Raw genomic sequence first — 21,118 nt, forward strand, 5'->3', positions numbered from 1 at the left:
ATTTAGGGTGTCTCAAAATTTAGTGACGATTTTGATATCGTCTTTGTAGACGTTTTTTTTATTTCGTCATTACAGAGTAAAGAATTTGTTTGTATTTGTTTTGTTGTTTACATAAAATATACTCTATTAGTGAATTTAACTTTATTTTAAGCGTTGAAACTTTGAAAAATTAATTCTGAACAAAGACGATTTTGAATTCGTCTCTAAATTCTCATGCTTTTGGGACACATATTAAATCTGTATAATAAAGCAAGACATTCGTATATGTATATATATTGCCTATATCCGGTCAAACGGCTGGACCAATTGGGCTGACATTTTTTGTGGACACTTATGGATGGCTGGGGGGTTAAAGAATAAAAAATTTGTAATTTGTTTTCTGAAATTTTTTTTTTCAACATTGTTTTTTTCCACGGGCAACGCCGGGCCCTTCATCTAGTTATACATATTATTTACATATGTATATATATATATATGTATATTTACCCCCACACAGTACACATTTCACAAAACCCAAGTTTAATTTGAATTAGTATTTAAAAAATTCAAATTAATATAAGAAGACGACTTTACAGCCATACTTAAGTGAATTTGATGTTGTTGGAAATTTAACAGTTTTACTTTACACTTATTGAAGCAATAATTAAGTGAAATGGGTCTGTTTACACTGCAAAATTGCTGTGTCTCATGTTCTTTGAACTACAAAATTTTCCTAGTCCTCGACATTTTTTGGGTTGTCAATATTACCTGAGATATTATGAATTTTGTTCAGATTCGAAATCAAACAAAAATCTTCATATCTCCGGTAATATTGAAAGCACAAAAAAGGCAAACACATTTTGAAAATGCCAAGACTCTAGGGCTATTTTGTAATTATGAGCTTTAGAATTTTATTTTTAAAATTAGGTTTACGTATAAATGCCGCAAATCATTTCAAATATCAAAGACGACCTTCCATTCGACTTTTTACTGTCATACTTTGTGGGGCACCCTGTTTCTAAAGTCATTACTTTAGTCTAAAAGACTTCTTCCTATTTCAGAGTTTTCTGGTTATCACTGTATTATATTCCATGTTTTGCTTTCCAGAAAGTTTGACAGCTGCTCACGGGTTCAAAATGGCCGCGTGGGTGAAAATGAACACGTGGTTTAAAACCGGTACTGGGTTGAATTCTACAATATTATTGGTTTTATTATTTCTACCAGCTCTAGCACTGGGACAGCAGGAATATTGTTCAATCACTCCTCAGCACACACTCTGCAATCTACCGGCAAGTATCATTTTTAAGGGAATAAAGTGGGACCCATAAACCTGTGGAATAAGAAGACACGTCTTTTAGACTCAAGTTTAAATAAAGGTTCTGGGTGTCCCACGAAGTATGACAGTATCAAGAAGAATTGAATTGCCATGATTTATTAATGTCCAATGAATATTAAACATAACAATTGTGTAATGTACACAGTAGAGATGTCAACGATAGTGTAACGTAACGTAAAAATGTACGTTTTTGTACGTTACGTTACAATAATGTGTAACGTTTGGATATATTCTATATAACGTGAACGTTAAACGTTAACGTTATAGGAGCTCATACCTAACGTTAACGTTAAACGTTAACGTTATAGGAGCTCATACCTAACGTTAACGTTAAACGTTAACGTTAGAGGAATATACCCCCAACGTTAGCGTTTAGTGGAAATGTAACGTTATTTTTCTAGTATCTACAACTTTTTTGACCAAAACGTAAAGAAATGTTTTGTTTCCAAAGGGGGCTTGAAAGTCTAACGTTTGAAAAATGAATTAAATCTAGAAAAATCAAAACGTTGACATCTCTAGTACACAGATCCATTTCACTTAATATGCTATAGTTTGTCAAGCTTCTCGTGATACTATAGCTATATGATTATAAACATGCACATAAGATTGATAAAATTGTCTCGTCTTCCCATTCCACAGATTTAAAGGTCTAACATAACACCATAGTTTCAGTAGAAGTAAATATTTCAATTTACTGAAAGCGCCGATGGAAGGATTCATAACTCTGATTGGATAATGAGATATATAGAAATATAGATGTTACCGCCATACTATTTCTATTGGTTCAGAATAGACATCAAACACATGGCTGAACCCTGATTGGATCAGGCGCTAATGGACTCGGCATACAGGAGAGATAAAGTCTCTTAATGGTTTATTATATGATTTAGCAAAAGAAGAAACAAATTTGCAGTTGCAAGGAATCATAGATATAAGAAATCTGAGCTGAAAACTGTAGAATGGTGGATATCGTGATCAATGCTTGATCTCCTCTTTTTCTTAATCTCCAGATTAAATAATGCTTGTTCTCCTCATGTTAAAAATCTCAAGATTAATTAACCGATCGCGATTAAGGATTTCCAATTCTAAAGTTTTCAAGTCTCATTCTTTGTGGTTAACCCTGTAATAACACTAACTTAATTCAAGTGTTTATAAGGATCTTTTATTTTGTATAGGAGACTGGTCCCGGCTGTGATGGAACTATAGAGACAAAAGGAATTGATGAGGAAGATATTACGATCATTGTTGATACGCATAACAAGTATGTTTTTAAAATGCCCCCCCCCCTCAAACTAGGGTTGTTAATAGTATTTTTAAACGAACGAACCATTCGTTTTGAAAACGAAACGACGATACGATTGTTTTCTTGAAAATCAAGTCGCTAACGAAGAACGGTCGTAAGCGATAGTTAAAGATCGTCAAAAACCAAAAACAACCTAACTTCATCAATGAAACGACGACCTAAAACTAAAAACAATTTATTTTAAAAACGATCTTTTCCTAAAACGATCGTTATTCTCAAAACTGAAAACGATCCATTCCTATCCCCCCCCCACATCCTCCTTGAATCTTAACCAGGTCCCGACAAATGCTTAGTCAACTCCGCTGGAATAAAAAATATATAAGCCCCCCCCTCCCTCCTCGTCGTGTAACATCCTGAATACGCCCCTGTTAAACATAAACATGTTGTTGCAGGATCCGCGCTAAAGTAGCAAATGGTGAGGAAGGTAATCAACCCCCAGCTAGTAATATGAAACGAATGGTAAGTAAAATTGATATATATATATAAATATACAGGGTGTCCCACGAAACATGACAATAGCAAGACGACTTGAAAGTCGTCTTTGGTATTTGAATTTATTTGTGACATTTAGTCTTCTATCTACTTTAACATGTATGATTCTTGAAACAACTATCACATAATTCTCCTAGCCCTGGCATTTCCAAAAAGTGGTCTGCGTTTTTTGTGCTTTCAATATTACTGGAGATATAAAGAGTTTGGTTCAGATTTCAATTTTGTTAAATAAAAGCAAAATTGTCGAAATCTGAACGAAATTCTTCATATCTCGGGCAATATTGGAAGCACAAAAAAGGCAGACCACATTTTGGAAATAGCAGGGCAAGGGAAATTTTGTGATTATTATCTCTAGAAATTTACTTCTAAAATTAGGTTGAAAAATAAACGCAGCAAATTATATAAAAAATCAAGACGACATTCAAGTCGTCCTGCATACTGTCATGTTTCGTGGGACACCCTGTATATATATATGAATAAAGTAGCAAACTCTGTTTTTTTGTTTGTATGTCCGATCATAACTCAGAATCCCATTGACCGATTTGCATAAATTTTTGATTGGGGAACGGGAGAGAACCACAGAAGTATTTTTTCTTTGTTTTTAAAATTCTAAGTCGAGTGGGTCGACTTTTAGAGGGGAAAAATAGCTAGAATCGTAATTTAACCCTATTCCGACTTCAGGGGAATAATTTGTCATATTTCGTAAAATTTTGGTATTTTTACACTTTTTGCTAATTAATTAGATTTCGCAATAATTATCTGGATTTTTGTAAATTTGCATTTTTTCTTCAGATTATTGAAATGGAGGGGGGGGGGGGTAAACCAGACGTCAGTTGGTATAAAGTTAATACCAAGTGCGGGTAAACGGCGTAAGTAACACGGGTAGCACTTGATTCCCAAGTTAGTACTTAAATGAAAATGTAAAGCTCTGATTTATGAAAAAGAACAATTATGTTTAGGAGTGGGACGAGGAATTAGCAAAAGTTGCGCAGAGGTAAAACTGAAAAACTAAAAAAAAATATTGATTTTTTAATTCATTTTCTTATACAAAATATAGAAAATGGATATATAGTGCAGTATATGTTTACTGTTCGTACTCGAATTTTTCAAATGCAAGTTTATATAAAAAATAATTCTCTAGCTTCAATAGTTTTGGTGCTGGTGAGGTTTTAAAAATGTCAAAAAAAGCGTGAGATTTTTATTCTTTACAAATAATCATTTAGGATATTTAATAATGCATTTATATTTACGGGGCTTTTCAAGTTTTAGATCTTAAAATTTCCAGGTTAAACTGTCAATACGGACTATGGAGTGTGCAAAACAAAAACTAGGAAGAGGGGGGGGGAGGGTGGCGTGTCAAACTATCCCTTTCCCAGCGTGATTCAAAGGTTGAAAGCTTTCACGCAAAAAATTATAATAATTTTGGTAAATACTTATTAAACTAAATCTAAAAACAAAATGTATGTGTCCATTGTAAGGGTTTCAAAATAGTTTACCTAACAGCGTAAGTTAGTAAAATAAGATAAAAGTCAATTTGCGATATTTAAAGTCGGTCAAGTCTTAAACCTATTGTTTTGATGTCATTTTTTTATTTAGACTTTTAAACATTAAAGAGAACCCATAATAATTTGAGAGGTTTATAAACTTTATCCGAATCCAAATTCGATGTGTTTGCTTTTATTACATTATGCAACATTTTTAATCTGACCAAAGATATTAAACATGTCAATTTGTCAAATGAAATGGTAAATCGTTATGAAAAATTAGTTTAGGTAATTTCTTTTTAGTAGTTTTTTTTTTGCATAATTTGTTAAATACACTAGAGCTCATACTTCTACACTTCTCCAACTTCAGAGTTTGAACCAAATTTTGCAAATACAAAAAATGTTATGCATAAGTTAGGGTAAACGGTCAAAGACAGGTTGATGTCTCAAAAAAATCAAAAAAACTTGTTTGTTATTTGAACTAAAGATTTACTTATTTGTCCAAAAAAAAAACTATTCTTTTACATTTTGCCCACGTTCTTTTTTAATTTTTTTTAACCTTCTTGACTAAACCATTAAAATTATAGGCCAATATAGGCCTAATTTTTTATTTTATTGGCCTTGAAAAGTTGGACTAGGGACCTCAATCACACTCAATTTTTTAAAAAATTTCACGGGCAACGCCGGCCACTTCAGCTCGTAATTTTCATTTTGGTTTAGGTGGGCAAATCAGTGTTCCCTGAATTCTGGCCAACCTCACGACTGTAATCAATGCAGAGCTGTGTCAAGGTCATCTTTTAAACCTTTATCCGGGTCCTCTAGATTTGTTAACAAATTTGGTATTTTTTATTTTCATATTTTTACAAATCACAATTTTTAAGCGACTAGTAATTGATAGATATCTGTTATTATTGCATGCAGATAATCATTTTTTCCAATATTCTTCTTTTCTGTTCACTCTATCCCCTTAACTTACTTACTATGTTGCATTAGCCCCGCAAAAATGACCTCCAAGCCTCCAAATTTGCAGATTGACCACCGTCTTTGTGCCTCTCGCTACATCTCCAAGCCTCCACCATTTTGTCTCCACGCCCCGCATTTTGATCTCCCCTTGCTGTTTTTATCTTTTGTTTACGTTTTATGGCATAACTAACCAAGAATCAAGTATATCTCTTCATATTAGACTCCGCAATAGTTTAAATAATTGTTTAATCGACAAATTTGAAATATTAATTCATTCAATTGATCTTTGAGTTGTTTATTTGTAAAAAGTTTACATACAGCTGGTATGCCATAAACTTCTATCTTTAAAGACATCATGAATTGAAGATTGTATTAAATATATCAAGTCCTTAGCATTAAATTAAATCTTAAAAATGCAAATTAATGATGGTCAGTCCTATAGTTTACTAGTTTTTGAACCCCCCCCCCCACACACACACTTTGTGTATAAATTTTTATTTACATTGCCCAAATTCCCCTGATTTAACCATTTTTTTAACCATTAGTATGTAAAACTTAAGTACATGTTAGTATTGCATGTTATAAATATTAAGACTATTTAAAAAAAAATTCAACTTTTTAAAAAATAGTTCTTCAATGTTTTCTAAAGTTTACAATAAAAGCACAAATTCAAGGATTTCACTAAAACTACTGTGTTTTATAAATTGCCACTGATATTGTTTTATTTGTGCATGAAATCCCTGTAGAATAATATAAAATTTGCCTATCTTTGTATACAAAACTGCAATATTTCTTCACAATTTAAGAAATTTGTGAAAGTTAGAAAAACAAAAATAAAACATTAGATCTCAATTAAAATAGAATTTTTAATACAAATTATCTATGTATCATTCTAAACTTTATTATCATGTTGAGATTTTTCGAAAAAAAGATTTTTGGTGGATGTAAAAGCCAAATATTTTTTATTGGAGACCAAAATGGGGGTGTGGAGACAGAATGGTGGAGGCTCGGAGACGTAGCGAGAGGCACGTAGACGGTTTCGCGGGGCCCGGATATCATTCTGAAAATCTGGAGGCTCGGAGGTCATTTTTGCGGGGCTCCAGGCGCCTCTGCGTCCCCTCCCTCGTGCATACAGGGTCACCCACTAATGATGAGACTTGAGAGCCGACTGTACAGGATCTATATATTTAATCTCTTGAGAGCCGACTGTACAGGATCTATTTATTTAATCTCTTAGGAGCCGACTGTACAGGATCTATATATTTAATCTATTGAGAGCCGACTGTACAGGATCTATATATTTAATCTCTTGAGAGCCGACTGTACAGGATCTATTTATTTAATCTCTTGAGAGCCGACTGTACAGGATCTATTTATTTAATCTCTTGAGAGCCGACTGTACAGGATCTATATATTTAGTCTCTTGAGAGCCGACTGTACAGGATCTATTTATTTAATCTCTTGCTTTCATTTATGGCTCCCGGTATGGCAGCTTTTGAAGGGTTACTTTTATTGCCAAATTGCCTAGTCAATATATATTTCTTGATTTATTAATTCATGATACAGGGTGTCCCAATAAACATGGGAATTAAATGATGACTTCTATATCGTCTTTGTTCCAAGCAGGATTATTTCGTAAATATGATTTTAAAGTATCACAGTTAAAACACCGAAACACCGAAAACGATTGGTCTCGGGATTTCTAAAATGTGGTCTTTAACCACTTTTTCACCTTCAAAATTGACGGAAATTTGTTCAAATTCAAGTTAATCAAAAATCAACAAAACTATTCAAATGTTAAATATCTCAACTTTAAAGATACAAAGGAGGTAGACCACGTGTTGGAAAGCTCATTAGAAGTTCAATATTTTTTGTTGCACTTAATGTCATTTATCGGAAATTAAAGACGATATTCAAGTCGTTTCTCAATTCCCATATTTATTGGGACACCCTTGTATGATAACTCTAGATTCCCAGTTGGGCAGAATGCTTTGTATTCAGCTGCCTCGGTGGCTCAAAAGTTTGATTTTGCTCAGGAAATCAGGAAATCAGAAATTTGAAGTGAAAAAGTGGTTTTTGAATATAACACGGCTTTCAATTTCAATCTTCTATTTCAATCGTGAACATTTTCTCTTTGTAAGTAAAAACAGAAAAAAATCGCAGATTTTTAAAAAAAAATGTCGTGAATTTCCACAATTTAATGAATATCGAATTTTGTTGGAGGCTTATTTTTGACATTTTGAATATCCATGAACCTTCCCTCTGGGGTCCTTTAGGGCCCCATCTAGCTGTTCAGCCGCTTTGACAGAAAGACTGCAAGCAAAGTATATATAAATATATATTAAATTAATTTTACAATATAAAAAATGCAAAACTATGCATAACTCTGTAAATTAAGGACTAAACCAATCCCAACGAAAGAACAGATTTATCCCCTAGAAGCTCTACAAAAGTAGGTGGTACATATTGAAATATTACGACGTTTTTAAGATCAGTTCTATTTGACATAATCGTTCCGTAATTTATTTTTGAGGATTGCAGAATTAACAAATCCGAAAATGACCAACGATCTTGTTTTAGAATGCAAATTCCAAGTCGAAGTTTTAATTTTATTGGCGATCAATTTCAAAGAATTGAGTAAAATAAAAATAGTAGGTCAATAGTTTAAAAGAAGCCAATTATATATAAATTTGGCTTGTCTGTTTGTCTGTATCCAATAAACAGCCAAAACGGCTGAACCGATCGGGCCCAATTTTTTTGTGGGACATCTCGTGATCACAGGGAAGGTTTATGAATGATAAAAATTTAAAAAATGTCAATATCCACAGATCTTCATATCCACAGATCTCCATATCTACAAATCTCCATCCGCAATTTCTCTGTTCTCTGGTTCCATGGTTTACTGATTCTATGTTCAGCAGCCCTAGTTGACATTCTTTAATGGATGCCATGTTGAGATCAAATTAATCTGAAGATCAACAAAAGATAGAGATCAAACATTGATCTCTTTATATTCATAATACATTTCCATTTTCAGCATTTTGTCTTTATAGTTATAGTATTTATTTTCAAACACAAAATACAAAATAATATTGCATGATGGTTCAGCTTAAAATATAACACAAAAGAAAATTTATTATTAAAAATTAAATTAAATTAAAAATATATTGTTTGATAATTTTGTTTTGATCGTATTTGTTGAAACAAAGTATAAATATTGAAAACTCAACTAAGAATACATTCATTGTGCATTTACAAGTAGATAATTAGTCAGCACTCAAATAATCAAAACATTTTCAGGAATGCATTAATTGAACTTATGAATACATATTGATTCAACAAAAGCAATGTATTCTCGTTGACTTTAGTAGACTTTGACATCCACCATTAGCAGAGGGTGTGAACCCATTCTTGTTGACAGTAGTAGACTTTGATATCTACCATTAGCAAAAGGTGTGAACCCATTCTTGTTGAGTGGAGTAGACTTTGACATCTACCATTAGCAAAGGGTGTGAACCCGTACTCGTTGACTGTAGTAGACTTTGACATCTACTATTAGCAAAGGGTGTGAACCCATTCTTGTTGACAGTAAAAAGGGCTTCGGCCCTAGTCCTGAATATATTTGCAAGCCTGTTGCATGCTTTCTCTCAGAGAGAGGAGGTGTTGACACCTCAACTGCTTTCTACTGCTTTGTAAAACAAAACAATAAAACAAGGTTCGCGGATTTTAAAAAAATCATGTATTTTCAACATTTGACAATTGCAAACAGACACCCAGACAAGGAAAGTTTATCTGATCCCGAACATACCATTTTGTTATTGCTTTAAAATATCTGATATTGAGAGGTTCAGAGGATTCAGGGAATGGCGACTGATGAGATTCCTTTGGTAACCCCAAGCCAGGTTTTCACCATTATAAATTCATTTACATTTCGTCACAACTATAGAGTGACATATTCGATTCACCACGGTGTACCCTTAAAGCTTTGTCTGATCAAGAATGAATGAGATATCCATGTTTTTGTCACTGAAAAATTAAACTTTGAATTGTGGTTTTCTATCAAAGTCAAAAAAACTGGCAACTACTAGCAAAAGGGCGACGATATCTTCCACACTCTCCACTAAACACTACTATACCCTCGGTCAGTGCACTGTTTAGTTTAGTTTAGTTGAGGGTGACTACTATACTGTACAATAAGGTTTAAAAGGTGTGAATCTGATTATTTATTATAAATCTAAATAATAATGAAACAAATATGCAAATACTCTGTTAAGTGCGCCAGTGTACAGTTTCAGAAAAGCAAATAATTTTTATACTTGTTTCAGTTGGAACAATTTTATAGCAATGCAGCTGGACACTACACTCAGATAGTCTGGGCTGATACATGCAAGGTATTTTATAGCAATTCAGCTGGACACTACACTCAGATAGTCTGGGCTGATACATGCAAGGTATTTTATAGGACACTACACTCAGATAGTCTGGGCTGATACATGCAAGGTATTTTATAGCAATGCAGCTGGACACTATACTCAGATAGTCTGGGCTGATACATGTAAGGTATTTTATAGCAATGCAGCGGGACACTATACTCAGATAGTCTAGGCTGATGCATGCAAGGTATTTTATAGCAATTCAGCTGGACACTATGCTCAGATAGTCTAGGCTGACACAGGCAAGGTATTTCATAGCTATTCAGCTGGACACTATACTCAGATAGTCTAGGCTGATACAGGCAAGGTATTTCATAGCTATTCAGCTGGACACTATGCTCAGATAGTCTAGGCTGACACAGGCAAGGTATTTCATAGCTATTCAGTTGGACACTATACTCAGATAGTCTAGGCTGACACAGGCAAGGTATTTGATTAAGTGGGAAGCTGGCAATTATAAACCCCTTAATGATGATAATGATTTTTCACACTTCGCTAAAATACTTAGCATAGAAGACTGTGAACTAACTCCATTAGGATTTAAATTTCAAGTTCTCAGCCGGTTCAAATTTGAACTACCGATTCAAAGCTAAAGATTAAGAAGTGATTTTAATCAGTGGTTCAAATTTGAACTGGCGCCGCGATGGACATGGTTTAAATTCATTAAATTCGGCCCCTGGATTATATGATCAAACTTTGTTCATACCTCCTAGCACCTTATTAATTACAGTTATGTTTTTATTAAACTATTTTTTACTTTATAATTCATGTCAACTTCATGGTTAATTTAAATATAGGTGTGCTATAAAGTCATTATCGTTATGCTAAATGGTTACAGTTATTTCCTAATCTGTAACTATAGGTTACATGTGGGCTAACTGCAGTTAAAAGAAATGGTTACAGTTACTTTATTATCTCTAACTATAGGTTGGATGTGGGCTAACTGCAGTTAAGGGAAATGGTTACAGTTATTTCATTATCTGTAACTATAGGTAGGATGTGGGCTAACTGCAGTTAAGGGAAATGGTTACAGTTACTTCATTATCTGTAACTATAGGTAGGATGTGGGCTAACTGCAGTTAAGGGAAATGGTTACAGTTACTTCATTATCTGTAACTATAGGTAGGATGTGGGCTAACTGCAGTTAAGGGAAATGGTTACAGTTACTTCATTATCTGTAACTATAGGTAGGATGTGGGCTAACTGCAGTTAAGGGAAATGGTTACAGTTACTTCATTATCTGTAACTATAGGTAGGATGTGGGCTAACTGCAGTTAAGGGAAATGGTTACAGTTACTTCATTATCTGTAACTATAGGTAGGATGTGGGCTAACTGCAGTTAAGGGAAATGGTTACAGTTACTTCATTATCTGTAACTATAGGTAGGATGTGGGCTAACTGCAGTTAAGGGAAATGGTTACAGTTACTTCATTATCTGTAACTATAGGTAGGATGTGGGCTAACTGCAGTTAAGGGAAATGGTTACAGTTACTTCATTATCTGTAACTATAGGTAGGATGTGGGCTAACTGCAGTTAAGGGAAATGGTTACAGTTACTTCATTATCTGTAACTATAGGTAGGATGTGGGCTAACTGCAGTTAAGGGAAATGGTTACAGTTACTTCATTATCTGTAACTATAGGTAGGATGTGGGCTAACTGCAGTTAAGGGAAATGGTTACAGTTACTTCATTATCTGTNTTATTATTATTATTATTATTATTATTATTAATATTATTATCATTTTATTATTACTATTATTATCATCATCATCATCATTATTATTGTTCTCATTAATTATATGATAATGTAGGAGAGGCTTGTTCTGAGTGTCCCAAAGATCATGTATGTTCAGCTGATTATCCAGGATTGTGTGGTAGGCTACAGGGTGTCCCATTAAACATGATAATTGAATGAACTTGATAAAAAGCTGGTTCTTGATCTTTGATTTTTTTCCCGGAAAATTGCATCAAAGGTTTTACGATTTTTAACTTGTAGAATGTGGTCTACCCTTTGTTTTTAATTCAAGAGATAAAGGATGTTTTTACAATTTTGTTTTTAACTTAAAGGACTGTAAGCATAATTTTAAGTTAGTTACCCTAATGTAATGCCCGATTCACAGCGTTTTCCTTAAATGTTTTGTCTGATTCATGCAGGAAGTAGATACTAATATTAGAATTTTGAAGACTAATTATATTTCAATTGTGAGTTCTCTACAAAAAGTGACGTGTCTATAACTGCAGAAAAACATATTAGAATTTTCAGAATTAGAAACGCATTGCTATCTCTGTATGGAGGGTCACTTGGAACTTTGCTTACAGACCCTTTAATGAATTGAAATCTAACAGAATCTTCAGTATTTTTGAAAGCACAGGAAGGGCAGACCCCTGATTAGTAATGCCATGACTTATGTTAGATATTATATTACAAATATCTAAATATATGTTAGATATTACAAATAACTAGATATATATTAGATAATATTACAAATATCAATATATATTTTAGATATTACAAAAACATCTAGATATATGTTAGATTTTACAAATATTATACAAATATCAAATAAGGTCAGATTTTTGAAACAAACACGTTGTGTATTTAATGTGCAACAGTTTCATTGAGGATTTAAAATGTTTTCAGAGCCCAGTGACAAATATGGTGAAGCTGATTCCCAAAATTCCGATGATTCTGCTTCCGAACATTCTCATGAAAATGATGCCGGATATTATGAAAAGAAATCTGAAAATTCTGATAATGATTCGGAAAATTTAGATAAATTTGATGATGAGTTAGATGATTCTGGTTCCCAAAATTCTTTTGATTCTAAATCCCAATATTTGGATGATTCTGGCTCCCAACATTCTGATGATTCCGATTCCCAACATTCTGACAATTCTGATTCCCAACAACCTTATTATGATTCTGATTCCCAACATTCTGATGATTCTGATTCCCAACTAGTTTATGATTCTGATTCCCAACATTCAGATGATTCTGATTCCCAACAAATTTACGATTCCGATTCCCAACATTCATATGATTCTGATTCTCAACATTCTGATGATTCTGATCCCCAACTAGTTTATGATTCTGATTCCCAACATTCGGATGATTCTGATTCCCAGCAAGTTTACGATTCTGATTCCCAACATTCTGATAATTCTGAATCCAAACAAGTTTACGATTCTGATTCCCAACATTCATATGATTCTGATTCCCAACATTCTGATAATTCTGATTCCGAATCTTTGGATGATTCTGATTCCCAACAAGTTTATGATTCTGATTCCCAACATTCGGATGATTCTGATTCCCAACATTCGGATGATTCTGATTCTCAACATTCTGATAATTCTGAATCCAAACAAGTTTATGATTCTGATTCCCAACATTCTGATGATTCCGATTCCCAAAATTCGGATGATTCTAATTCCAAACATTATGATGATTTCGATTCCAAACCTTATGATATTCCCAATTCCCAACATTATGATAATGCTGGTGTTGAGAGACCAAAAGGGAAAAAACCAATTGAACTAACGATAGAATCTGCTGACGGAGTTGACATTTCAAGGTTGGAAAGCAAATTTTTTCGAAATTATTTTTATAATTATTTTGCTTTATTTTCAGTTTATTAGACTCACCAGTTATCAAGGACAGAGGGATACAAACTAAAAAGCGGTGCAAATCTCGTAAAACTGGGCGGTCAGAGAATTCTTCATTTTTTAATTAACTACAGGCTTTAAGTGCGCTTCGCGCCCATCTTATTTTAATTGTGACTCTATCTGTGAGCATCTGCTCTATATACATATATACAATATGCATATAAAAAGAAAAGTTTTTGAATCAAAAATTTTTTCGAGCATTTTCAAAATGTTACAACATTAATGGACACAAATTTTTGTAATTTTGAGCATTGATAAACCTTCCCTGGTGTCATGTGAGGTCTCGCACAAAATTTGGGCCCGGACGCGCGTTTATTGGATACATACATACAAACAGACAGATGAGCAATGTATATATATTTAATAAATTTCTCTATTTCTCAAATATTTCAGAATCATTGAGAGAAGAGTTGCAAAATATCCTGATGGAAAATACAGCATTTCTGAGTAAAATTTAGCAAAATTATTACGCTTTTGAAAGTCTTTTCATGATGTACTTTTGAAAAATTCTGATTTTAGTTTGTTGGAGGGTTTATTGGCTGGTAAGGGTGGAGAGAAAATATCAAATCTGTTGTCACAGGTCAAACTCTTGGATAAATTATTTATCTACGATAAAACTCTTTACCCCAGTAACTCCAGTGTGTTGGGGGGGGGGGGGGGGGGGGGGTAGGGTTCAATTAACCATTGGAGGTGGGCAAAATGCCATATGGTTACTTTTCTAACTATAAAATACCCAATTCAGTATTAGAAGGTGATTTAATACCTACTGCCTGAATCGTCAAGCATACTGCATAAATTCACACTTAGAGTTTAAACATTTTTCGTACAATTTTACATAATTTAAGTCGTACACAAGAGCTGCTTTTCAACAAATTGTTAAAAAAGGAAATAGAGGGATTTTTAAAATGAACAATTGACTAGATTCAAAGTTAATTGCTATTGGTTGTCTTAGGTTGTTATTAGGAACTTCCCCAGAGTCCGAATTTAATGAATTTGAGTCGAAATCAGGTTTCAATTGAGCGCCGGCTTAAATTTTGATTTACTTTTTTTACATTTCTTAACGATCATATTGTAATTAAAAACTAACAATCACTCAGTGTGCCTAACCGTTAAATTAATTAAAGAAACTATGATCAAACTGTTTAAAAAGTACAGGGTTACCCACACAAGATGAGACTTTAATGAAAACATGACACTCTTTCACCTAAAGGTTAATAAAGGGTAAATTTGGTCTTACAAATCCGTAACTTTAATTTAATGTCTTTTCCTTGGGAAAGGGGGGAGGGGGAGACGCCCCCTCTCAGGGTAAAATAATTTTATGTAATGCCATTAATTAAATAAATATGATCCATTACATTTAATAATTGAATGTAAAAATATAAAACTTTTTTTTGTGAAGAATGCAGAATAAAGTGAACTAGAGCAGGTATGTTTTTTTTCAGATATTTGTTTCTATGTTTTTGGAATTTGTTTTTCTTAAAAGGAATTGATCTTTGGATCAAGGATGATACTGCATTGACGACATGAAACTCTTCAATGATGAATCGACGATCCTAAGTTTAAATTATGGATTCCGCATTGAATGAAGTCTTGAATTAATTTGAAAAAAAGGAATCATGAATATGAGAAATCAGACAGTATATATTCCGTACAATCGTCTCTGAAGTTTCATCCTTTGTAGGTAACCCTGGGTCCGAAACTTAAGACAGAGTACCGTAATAAAACAAAGTATCGGAAACCCGGTTTCATGAATGGGGGGGGAAGTTTTGTAGATACCAATATCTTTGTTAAGAAATTTGATTTCAAGTGGTTTTTTTACGTTGAATTTTTGTTTTCTTAATTATTTAATTAAAATCTACACAAATGAAAGACCCCAAGAAGTAAACTCGGATGTTTCGTTCAAGGCTACTCTCTTAAATTTCTGGCTCTGTAGTAGCCAAAAGGTTTAAACGTTTTTATTCTAGGACGGTTGATCCAGAACTTTTAAATCATGCAAACTACACACAAGAGAAATCTTAATCATGAAACCATGCAAAAAATGAAAATTGCAATGTTTATGTCCGTGAAAATTTCTTGATTTTAAATAAATAGATAAATGTTCAAAGTAGTAATAAGATGTTAGTTGTTTAAATAGACAATATTTCCTAAAAGGAGTGCAGTCTCTAGGTTTTTTTCCACGAAATTTACTTTCAAAGTTTTAACTAAGGTCCAGCTTATACTGGAGCCCTAACTCCAATTCTCATATATGGGAATACAAAGGTCGTGTTAACTACTTGGCTATAATTCCTCTAGGTTCAGCTCCTATTGAACACTTGGCTTTGAATCCTCTAGGTTCAGTTCCTATTGAACACTTGGCTTTGAATCCTCTAGGTTCAGCTCCTATTGAACACTTGGCTTTGAATCCTCTAGGTTCAGCTCCTATTGAACACTTGGCTTTGAATCCTCTAGGTTCAGCTCCTATTGAACACTTGGCTTTGAATCCTCTAGGTTCAGCTCCTATGGAACACTTGGCTTTGAATCCTATAGGTTCAGCTCCTATTGAACACTTGGCTCCAATTCCTCTAGGTTCAGCTCCTATTGAACACTTGGCTCCAATTCCTCTAGGTTCAGATTCCATTGAACACTTGGGTCCAATAATTTCTCTTGATTTAGCTCCTATTGAACACTTAGCTCCAAGTTTGTGTTTTTAGTTTCTATTGCTTCCATCCTGATGACGGAGACTCCCTGGACAAGGGAACAGAAGAATTAGTGATCGTGAAAAACTCCTGACCTCCCCTTTACCACAAGTTTAGTATAACATCTAGGCCTGATAGAGAACACTAATGATACAAGTCTAAGATCCTTTGTCTGAATTCCATAGTAACTTTATGGTGTACTTCAGCTGATTCAGCTGACAGATTGTACAGTGTACTGCGGCCGATATATGTAGACATATTTACAGGAGTAAAGGTGGGGTGGAACTGAGTAATGGCCAATTTCTTAATCGTGTTACTAATGGTACAACTATAGGTCGTATCTATTTATCTGCACTGCTCTGGTAGAGTTTAACCATAGTTTGACTATGGTTGTACCTATGGCAGCACAACTAAGAAATTGGCCTTAAGTAATTGTAAAAATTAATAAATAGCCCTGACATATTGTGAACAGTTTAAAAGAGCTCCATATAATTATTCAATTGAAAAACTAAATATCTGCAGCATTTTGATATCAGTAGGTTTAGAAAATGACATTTTATAAATTATTTTGATGTCTCCAAAGTTCTGTGTTAAACTGTAGATATCTCCATTCATCAGTCTAATGTAGTAAAAAACCATTCTCTTCTCTAATTTTCCTGATTTTTTTGTTGTACTTTTATTGTAAATAATTCAAAAATGTACAACAATATACAATATTTAAAACTTATCGTTGAATGGATTTACATAAACAGAGAGTACTGAAACAATGTATACAGTCACAAATTCTATTTGGAAGACAGTCTGCAATCTGTTTGAACTGCTGTCTCAAACCTTAGGAAAAAGTTTCAGTCAATGTTTTAAAAATAATTTAAAGTCAGATTTGAATGATATTTTATATTTATACATTTTATGTTTGAATTGGCCAAAAAATAGTAACAGAATTTTTTAATTATGAAGATTCGGCATCAGAACTCAAGGAATTGAAACTTTGCTACAAAATCAAATTTTTTTTTAAATTATATCTACGCAACCTGATGGTGTAAACCTTTTACATTTCAAACTTAGGTTTTCCGATCTAACAGAATTTAGTTTGAAAAATCTAATTAGGTCTGATACATTGTATTGCCAAGATAAAGGGATCAAAATATCATTCACAAACGTCACTAATCAGATTTTTATTATAACGATCAACATTGAAAGCCGCAGTTATCCATAATAATCTTACTTTCTACTGGATAGTCTAAGGCCGAAAGAAATTTAAACCATGTCACTGAAGAACCAAAAACCAATTGAGCGCCGTCTTAAATCTCGAAACACCGAATGCAATTTCAAGTGGAACAAACCATCTTTGTGCCGCGTCTCAAATTTGAGACGCTCGATTCAAATTCTTTAAATTTAGTAAACAAATGTGGATTTGTTCCCAGGGCCTCTTTGGAAAAAATGTTGTCCATAACTTTCTGAGCATGTGAAAAACCTCTAATTGCATAGAAATAACAAATCTGATATGTTGCCAATTTGTAGAAGTTAACCCGGATGGAAAAAGAAAACGTTGAAAAAAACTATGATGGCTGAGACGTCCGTCTAGAAGTACCTTAAATATAAACTATATATACAAAGGAATTGAGTCTTTGGAACAAAATCGAATATTTAAACCTCAATATCTTTAGAATTCGATGGTGTAAACCTTTGAAATTTCAAACTCAGATTATTTGATCTAACAGAATTCATAGTTTGAAATATCTTAAGGTCTGCAACATTTGGTTCCAGAGATATAGTGATTAGAAAATCAGAGTTTGTGGCAAAGACTCAATTCCTTTGGCGAAAGATAATCGATGACTATAGGTTGTAATATCTGAATGATTTGTTTGAAATTAAATGGATTTTTTACGGTCTAAGTCGTATGTTGCAATTTTCTGAATTTGTATGGGCGCTAAGTTATTCGGTATGAGACGTCTTTAACAATTTTCTCCTTATAGACGCAACAGATAGAAGTAAGATTAGTAACGATCAAAAGCGCTTTTTTATCGCGTTAAGCCTATACCCCCTTTCATTTTTTCGCGAACACTCCCTTTAAATAAATTTCTCATATCTAATAAAACATAATAAATAATATCCGGCCGATAAAGCACACAATTTTTAGGTATAAGCACTAATGCCTGTTTTTACATTTCTATTTATGTAATTTGTTTTCACCTTAGTCGTCACACTGGCCTTCCCTGACTGTAAGATCGTCTACTGCTAGATATAGTTTTCCACGTGTTTGCGCAGGCCCTTTGCCGCGTAGCATCACAAGGAAATAGTTGTCTATATTCCTAAACAACATTTTTATATTAATTACGGGCTCAACCATACAAGAAATGGGGACCTCCCCTCCTCATTAATATAAAAAATGTACATATTTACTCTGTGCTAGACTGGGCTTCATTAAAACCAATCAAAGTAAATGCCCAGCACAGACATCGGTAATCTGGAATAATATTGTATACCTGTATGTAACCTGAGCTCGGATTCAAGTCCCAGGATCAGGAGAATCCCTGATAATATTGTATACCTGTATGTAACCTGAGCTCTGATTCAAGTCCCAGGATCAGGAGAATACCTGATAATATTGTATACATGTATGTAACCTGAGCTCTGATCCAAGTCCCATGATCAGGAGAATACCTGATAATATTGTATACCTGTATGTAACCTGAGCTCTGATCCATGTCCCAGGATGAGGAGAATCCCTGATAATATTCTATACCTGTATGTAACCTGAGCTCTGATCCAAGTCCCAGGATCAGGAGAATCCCTGATAATATTTATTTTCCCTGGTTTCCCCTTGAAGGGCCAGGCCATCACTGTTAGAGGAACTGAATCAGCTAAAAAATGAATATTTGGATTGAATTTCTATTTTATTGCAATCTACTATATTCTACATTATAGCTTAGATAGAGTCTTAGTCGAATTTACCAATACGATGTAGACGACTTTCGATTTCAATTTTGATACATATAAAGCTTTTAAATAGTATGGATGCACATCACACATTAATATGAAAACAGAGAGATGCTTTGGATTAAATCAGTTTCTTTACGATTACTTGTAAACAATCAAAACTTGAATTAAAAAGTCGTCTTAATTGTTTTCATATATTCGCCTATCACTATACTAGAAAGGAAATAATTAAAATACAAAGGAAAGGATTTTTTGCCTCAAACTCATAGCTTTTATATTTCAATTTTTTATATACATTCGATAGTTCAAAGTTTGTTTTAGCAGATTGCATCGTTCTTTAGATTTTTTAGGTCAGGTTGAAAAAATATAAGGATAAGATAATTAAAACTTGAGATTAGCGGCCATTTCCTTTATCTTTGTTGATTAATAGAATCATGTATTTATATTCATGTTATTGTCGTAGATTAATATCAATACAGATAGAACACTAGATACGTCTTTTCAACATTTAGGGTTTTAGAAGCCCAAAGAAGTAACGCGCATGCTCTTTAGATGTCTTGTCAATCAACGCAGCATGCGTGCAACTCCTTTGGGCCTCTGCCTCGGGGTTATTGTTTACGAAAACCCCCTTGAATCTTGAAAAGACGACATCTAGTGCATTGATATTAAACTATGATTATTATAAACTTACCAGTGGAATATTTCTTATATCTGAAGTCTAGGCAAGCAATTCCTCCAGGGGGTGGTGCAATCAAACTCTCAAAAAAGAATTCTAAAAACACAATCAAGAATTAAGAATAATAAAAATCAACAATTTTTCTCTTTTGCCGAGATTATTAATTTTGTTAAAAAATGATCATGTTCTGTTTTGTGGATTCTCTCGTTCAGATTCAAATTTAGGACTTGATAATATTATTACATAGGTCATAGATGGATCAAAATTCAAATAATATTTTAATTAACCTCAAATAAAATATCAAAAAAGTAAAGTTGTTAAACCTGTTTGATCTCCGGGATTAAGTTCAGCTCCAAAATAATGATTTTGGATTCCAGAAAAAAAGTTTTCTGATCTCACCCACTTCGAGCCCCCGCTTCTAAACACACAAATAACAAGAATAAAAAATATAATAAAAAAATAAAAAAATATATTTTTATAATTTTGAGGGATAAGATTCAATTTTTTTGCCGAGGTAAGCAAAAAAATATCTAAGTTTAATTAAGAGAGTGTAAAATTTGTTAAAATGGTTTCACCACATGCTAATTCAACTTCTCCCAATTAAAGAAATGTATCTCAAACATTAGATAAAATAAAATGCAATCGGCTAATTTTCGGTCTGAAGTGAGATTTTTAATATTGTTAATCTCAGAATTAAGCATAATCTCAATCTTAAATTCAACTCCACCTCGATACCTTGTTGTAATCACACTCAGCAGGTATAATATTAAATGGGAGATCAATCATATTTATCCTAGAATTTAAAGGAGCACACATTGGATATCGAGAGCAAGCGTTGAAGGTTATTTGTTCTCATATTTTTCCTTTTTTGTGTTTTTTTTCATTTTTGAAGTGTGCAATGTGTATTTATATTAAATAATTTATCTTTTTAAATAAAAATGATATCGTTTATTTTTGCAAAACTATGATTTCAGCCATAATAAGCTCTACTCATTCGAAAGCAAAAAATTTATAAAATATTGGATATTTCAAACCTGACTTTACAAGAACTCTCCTCCGTTTCGAATCCACAGTAGAATAAAGTAGAATTTGTTGACGATGAATTTGGATTTCTGAAAGTATACGTACATATATGTTTTTTAGTTTTTTTTTGTTTTTTATCTTTTTTTT

General features: G+C 33.2%; 3 protein-coding genes across 5 annotated transcripts; 2 read left to right on the top strand and 1 right to left on the bottom strand.

The window, feature by feature from the left end:
• Nucleotides 1-1,056: 1,056 nt before the first annotated feature.
• LOC111711978 (venom allergen 5) lies at nucleotides 1,057-11,683 on the top strand. Of its 3 annotated transcripts, none has more exons than XM_023486478.1 (9): nucleotides 1,057-1,268; nucleotides 2,491-2,576; nucleotides 3,011-3,077; nucleotides 4,070-4,104; nucleotides 5,315-5,383; nucleotides 7,527-7,587; nucleotides 9,403-9,459; nucleotides 9,883-9,948; nucleotides 10,918-11,683. In XM_023486478.1, the coding sequence occupies exons 1-9, from the start codon at nucleotides 1,071-1,073 to the stop codon at nucleotides 10,984-10,986; spliced, it is 708 nt and encodes a 235-aa protein (XP_023342246.1). In that variant the 5' UTR covers nucleotides 1,057-1,070; the 3' UTR covers nucleotides 10,987-11,683. The 3 variants fall into 3 exon arrangements, 2 of the variants coding, with proteins under 2 accessions (XP_023342246.1, XP_023342247.1); XM_023486479.1 differs by having other exon boundaries at nucleotides 10,983-11,683; XR_002767359.1 differs by having other exon boundaries at nucleotides 1,058-1,268; nucleotides 7,527-7,601; nucleotides 9,409-9,459; nucleotides 10,983-11,009.
• On the top strand, nucleotides 11,469-15,757 carry LOC111711963 (clumping factor A). The gene is made up of 7 exons (XM_023486453.1): nucleotides 11,469-11,502; nucleotides 11,803-11,865; nucleotides 12,633-13,566; nucleotides 13,623-13,697; nucleotides 14,051-14,104; nucleotides 14,177-14,237; nucleotides 15,622-15,757. Exons 1-7 carry the CDS (start codon nucleotides 11,469-11,471, stop codon nucleotides 15,628-15,630), a joined length of 1,230 nt encoding a protein of 409 aa, XP_023342221.1. The 3' UTR covers nucleotides 15,631-15,757.
• A 1,235-nt stretch (nucleotides 15,758-16,992) lies between these two features.
• LOC111711973 (peptidase inhibitor 16) lies at nucleotides 16,993-21,060 on the bottom strand (the record flags this gene model as incomplete). The annotated part of the gene is given in 6 exon segments (XM_023486471.1): nucleotides 16,993-17,163; nucleotides 18,526-18,644; nucleotides 19,079-19,196; nucleotides 19,964-20,044; nucleotides 20,272-20,366; nucleotides 20,983-21,060. Coding segments are annotated over 5 exon segments (490 nt in total), but the record flags the coding sequence as incomplete, so codon positions are not given.
• Between the last annotated feature and the right edge of the window lie 58 nt (nucleotides 21,061-21,118).

The sequence above is a fragment of the Eurytemora carolleeae genome, unplaced genomic scaffold (genome assembly GCF_000591075.1).
Source record: "Eurytemora carolleeae unplaced genomic scaffold, Eaff_2.0 scaffold209, whole genome shotgun sequence".
Taxonomy (NCBI): Eukaryota; Metazoa; Arthropoda; class Copepoda; order Calanoida; family Temoridae; genus Eurytemora; species Eurytemora carolleeae.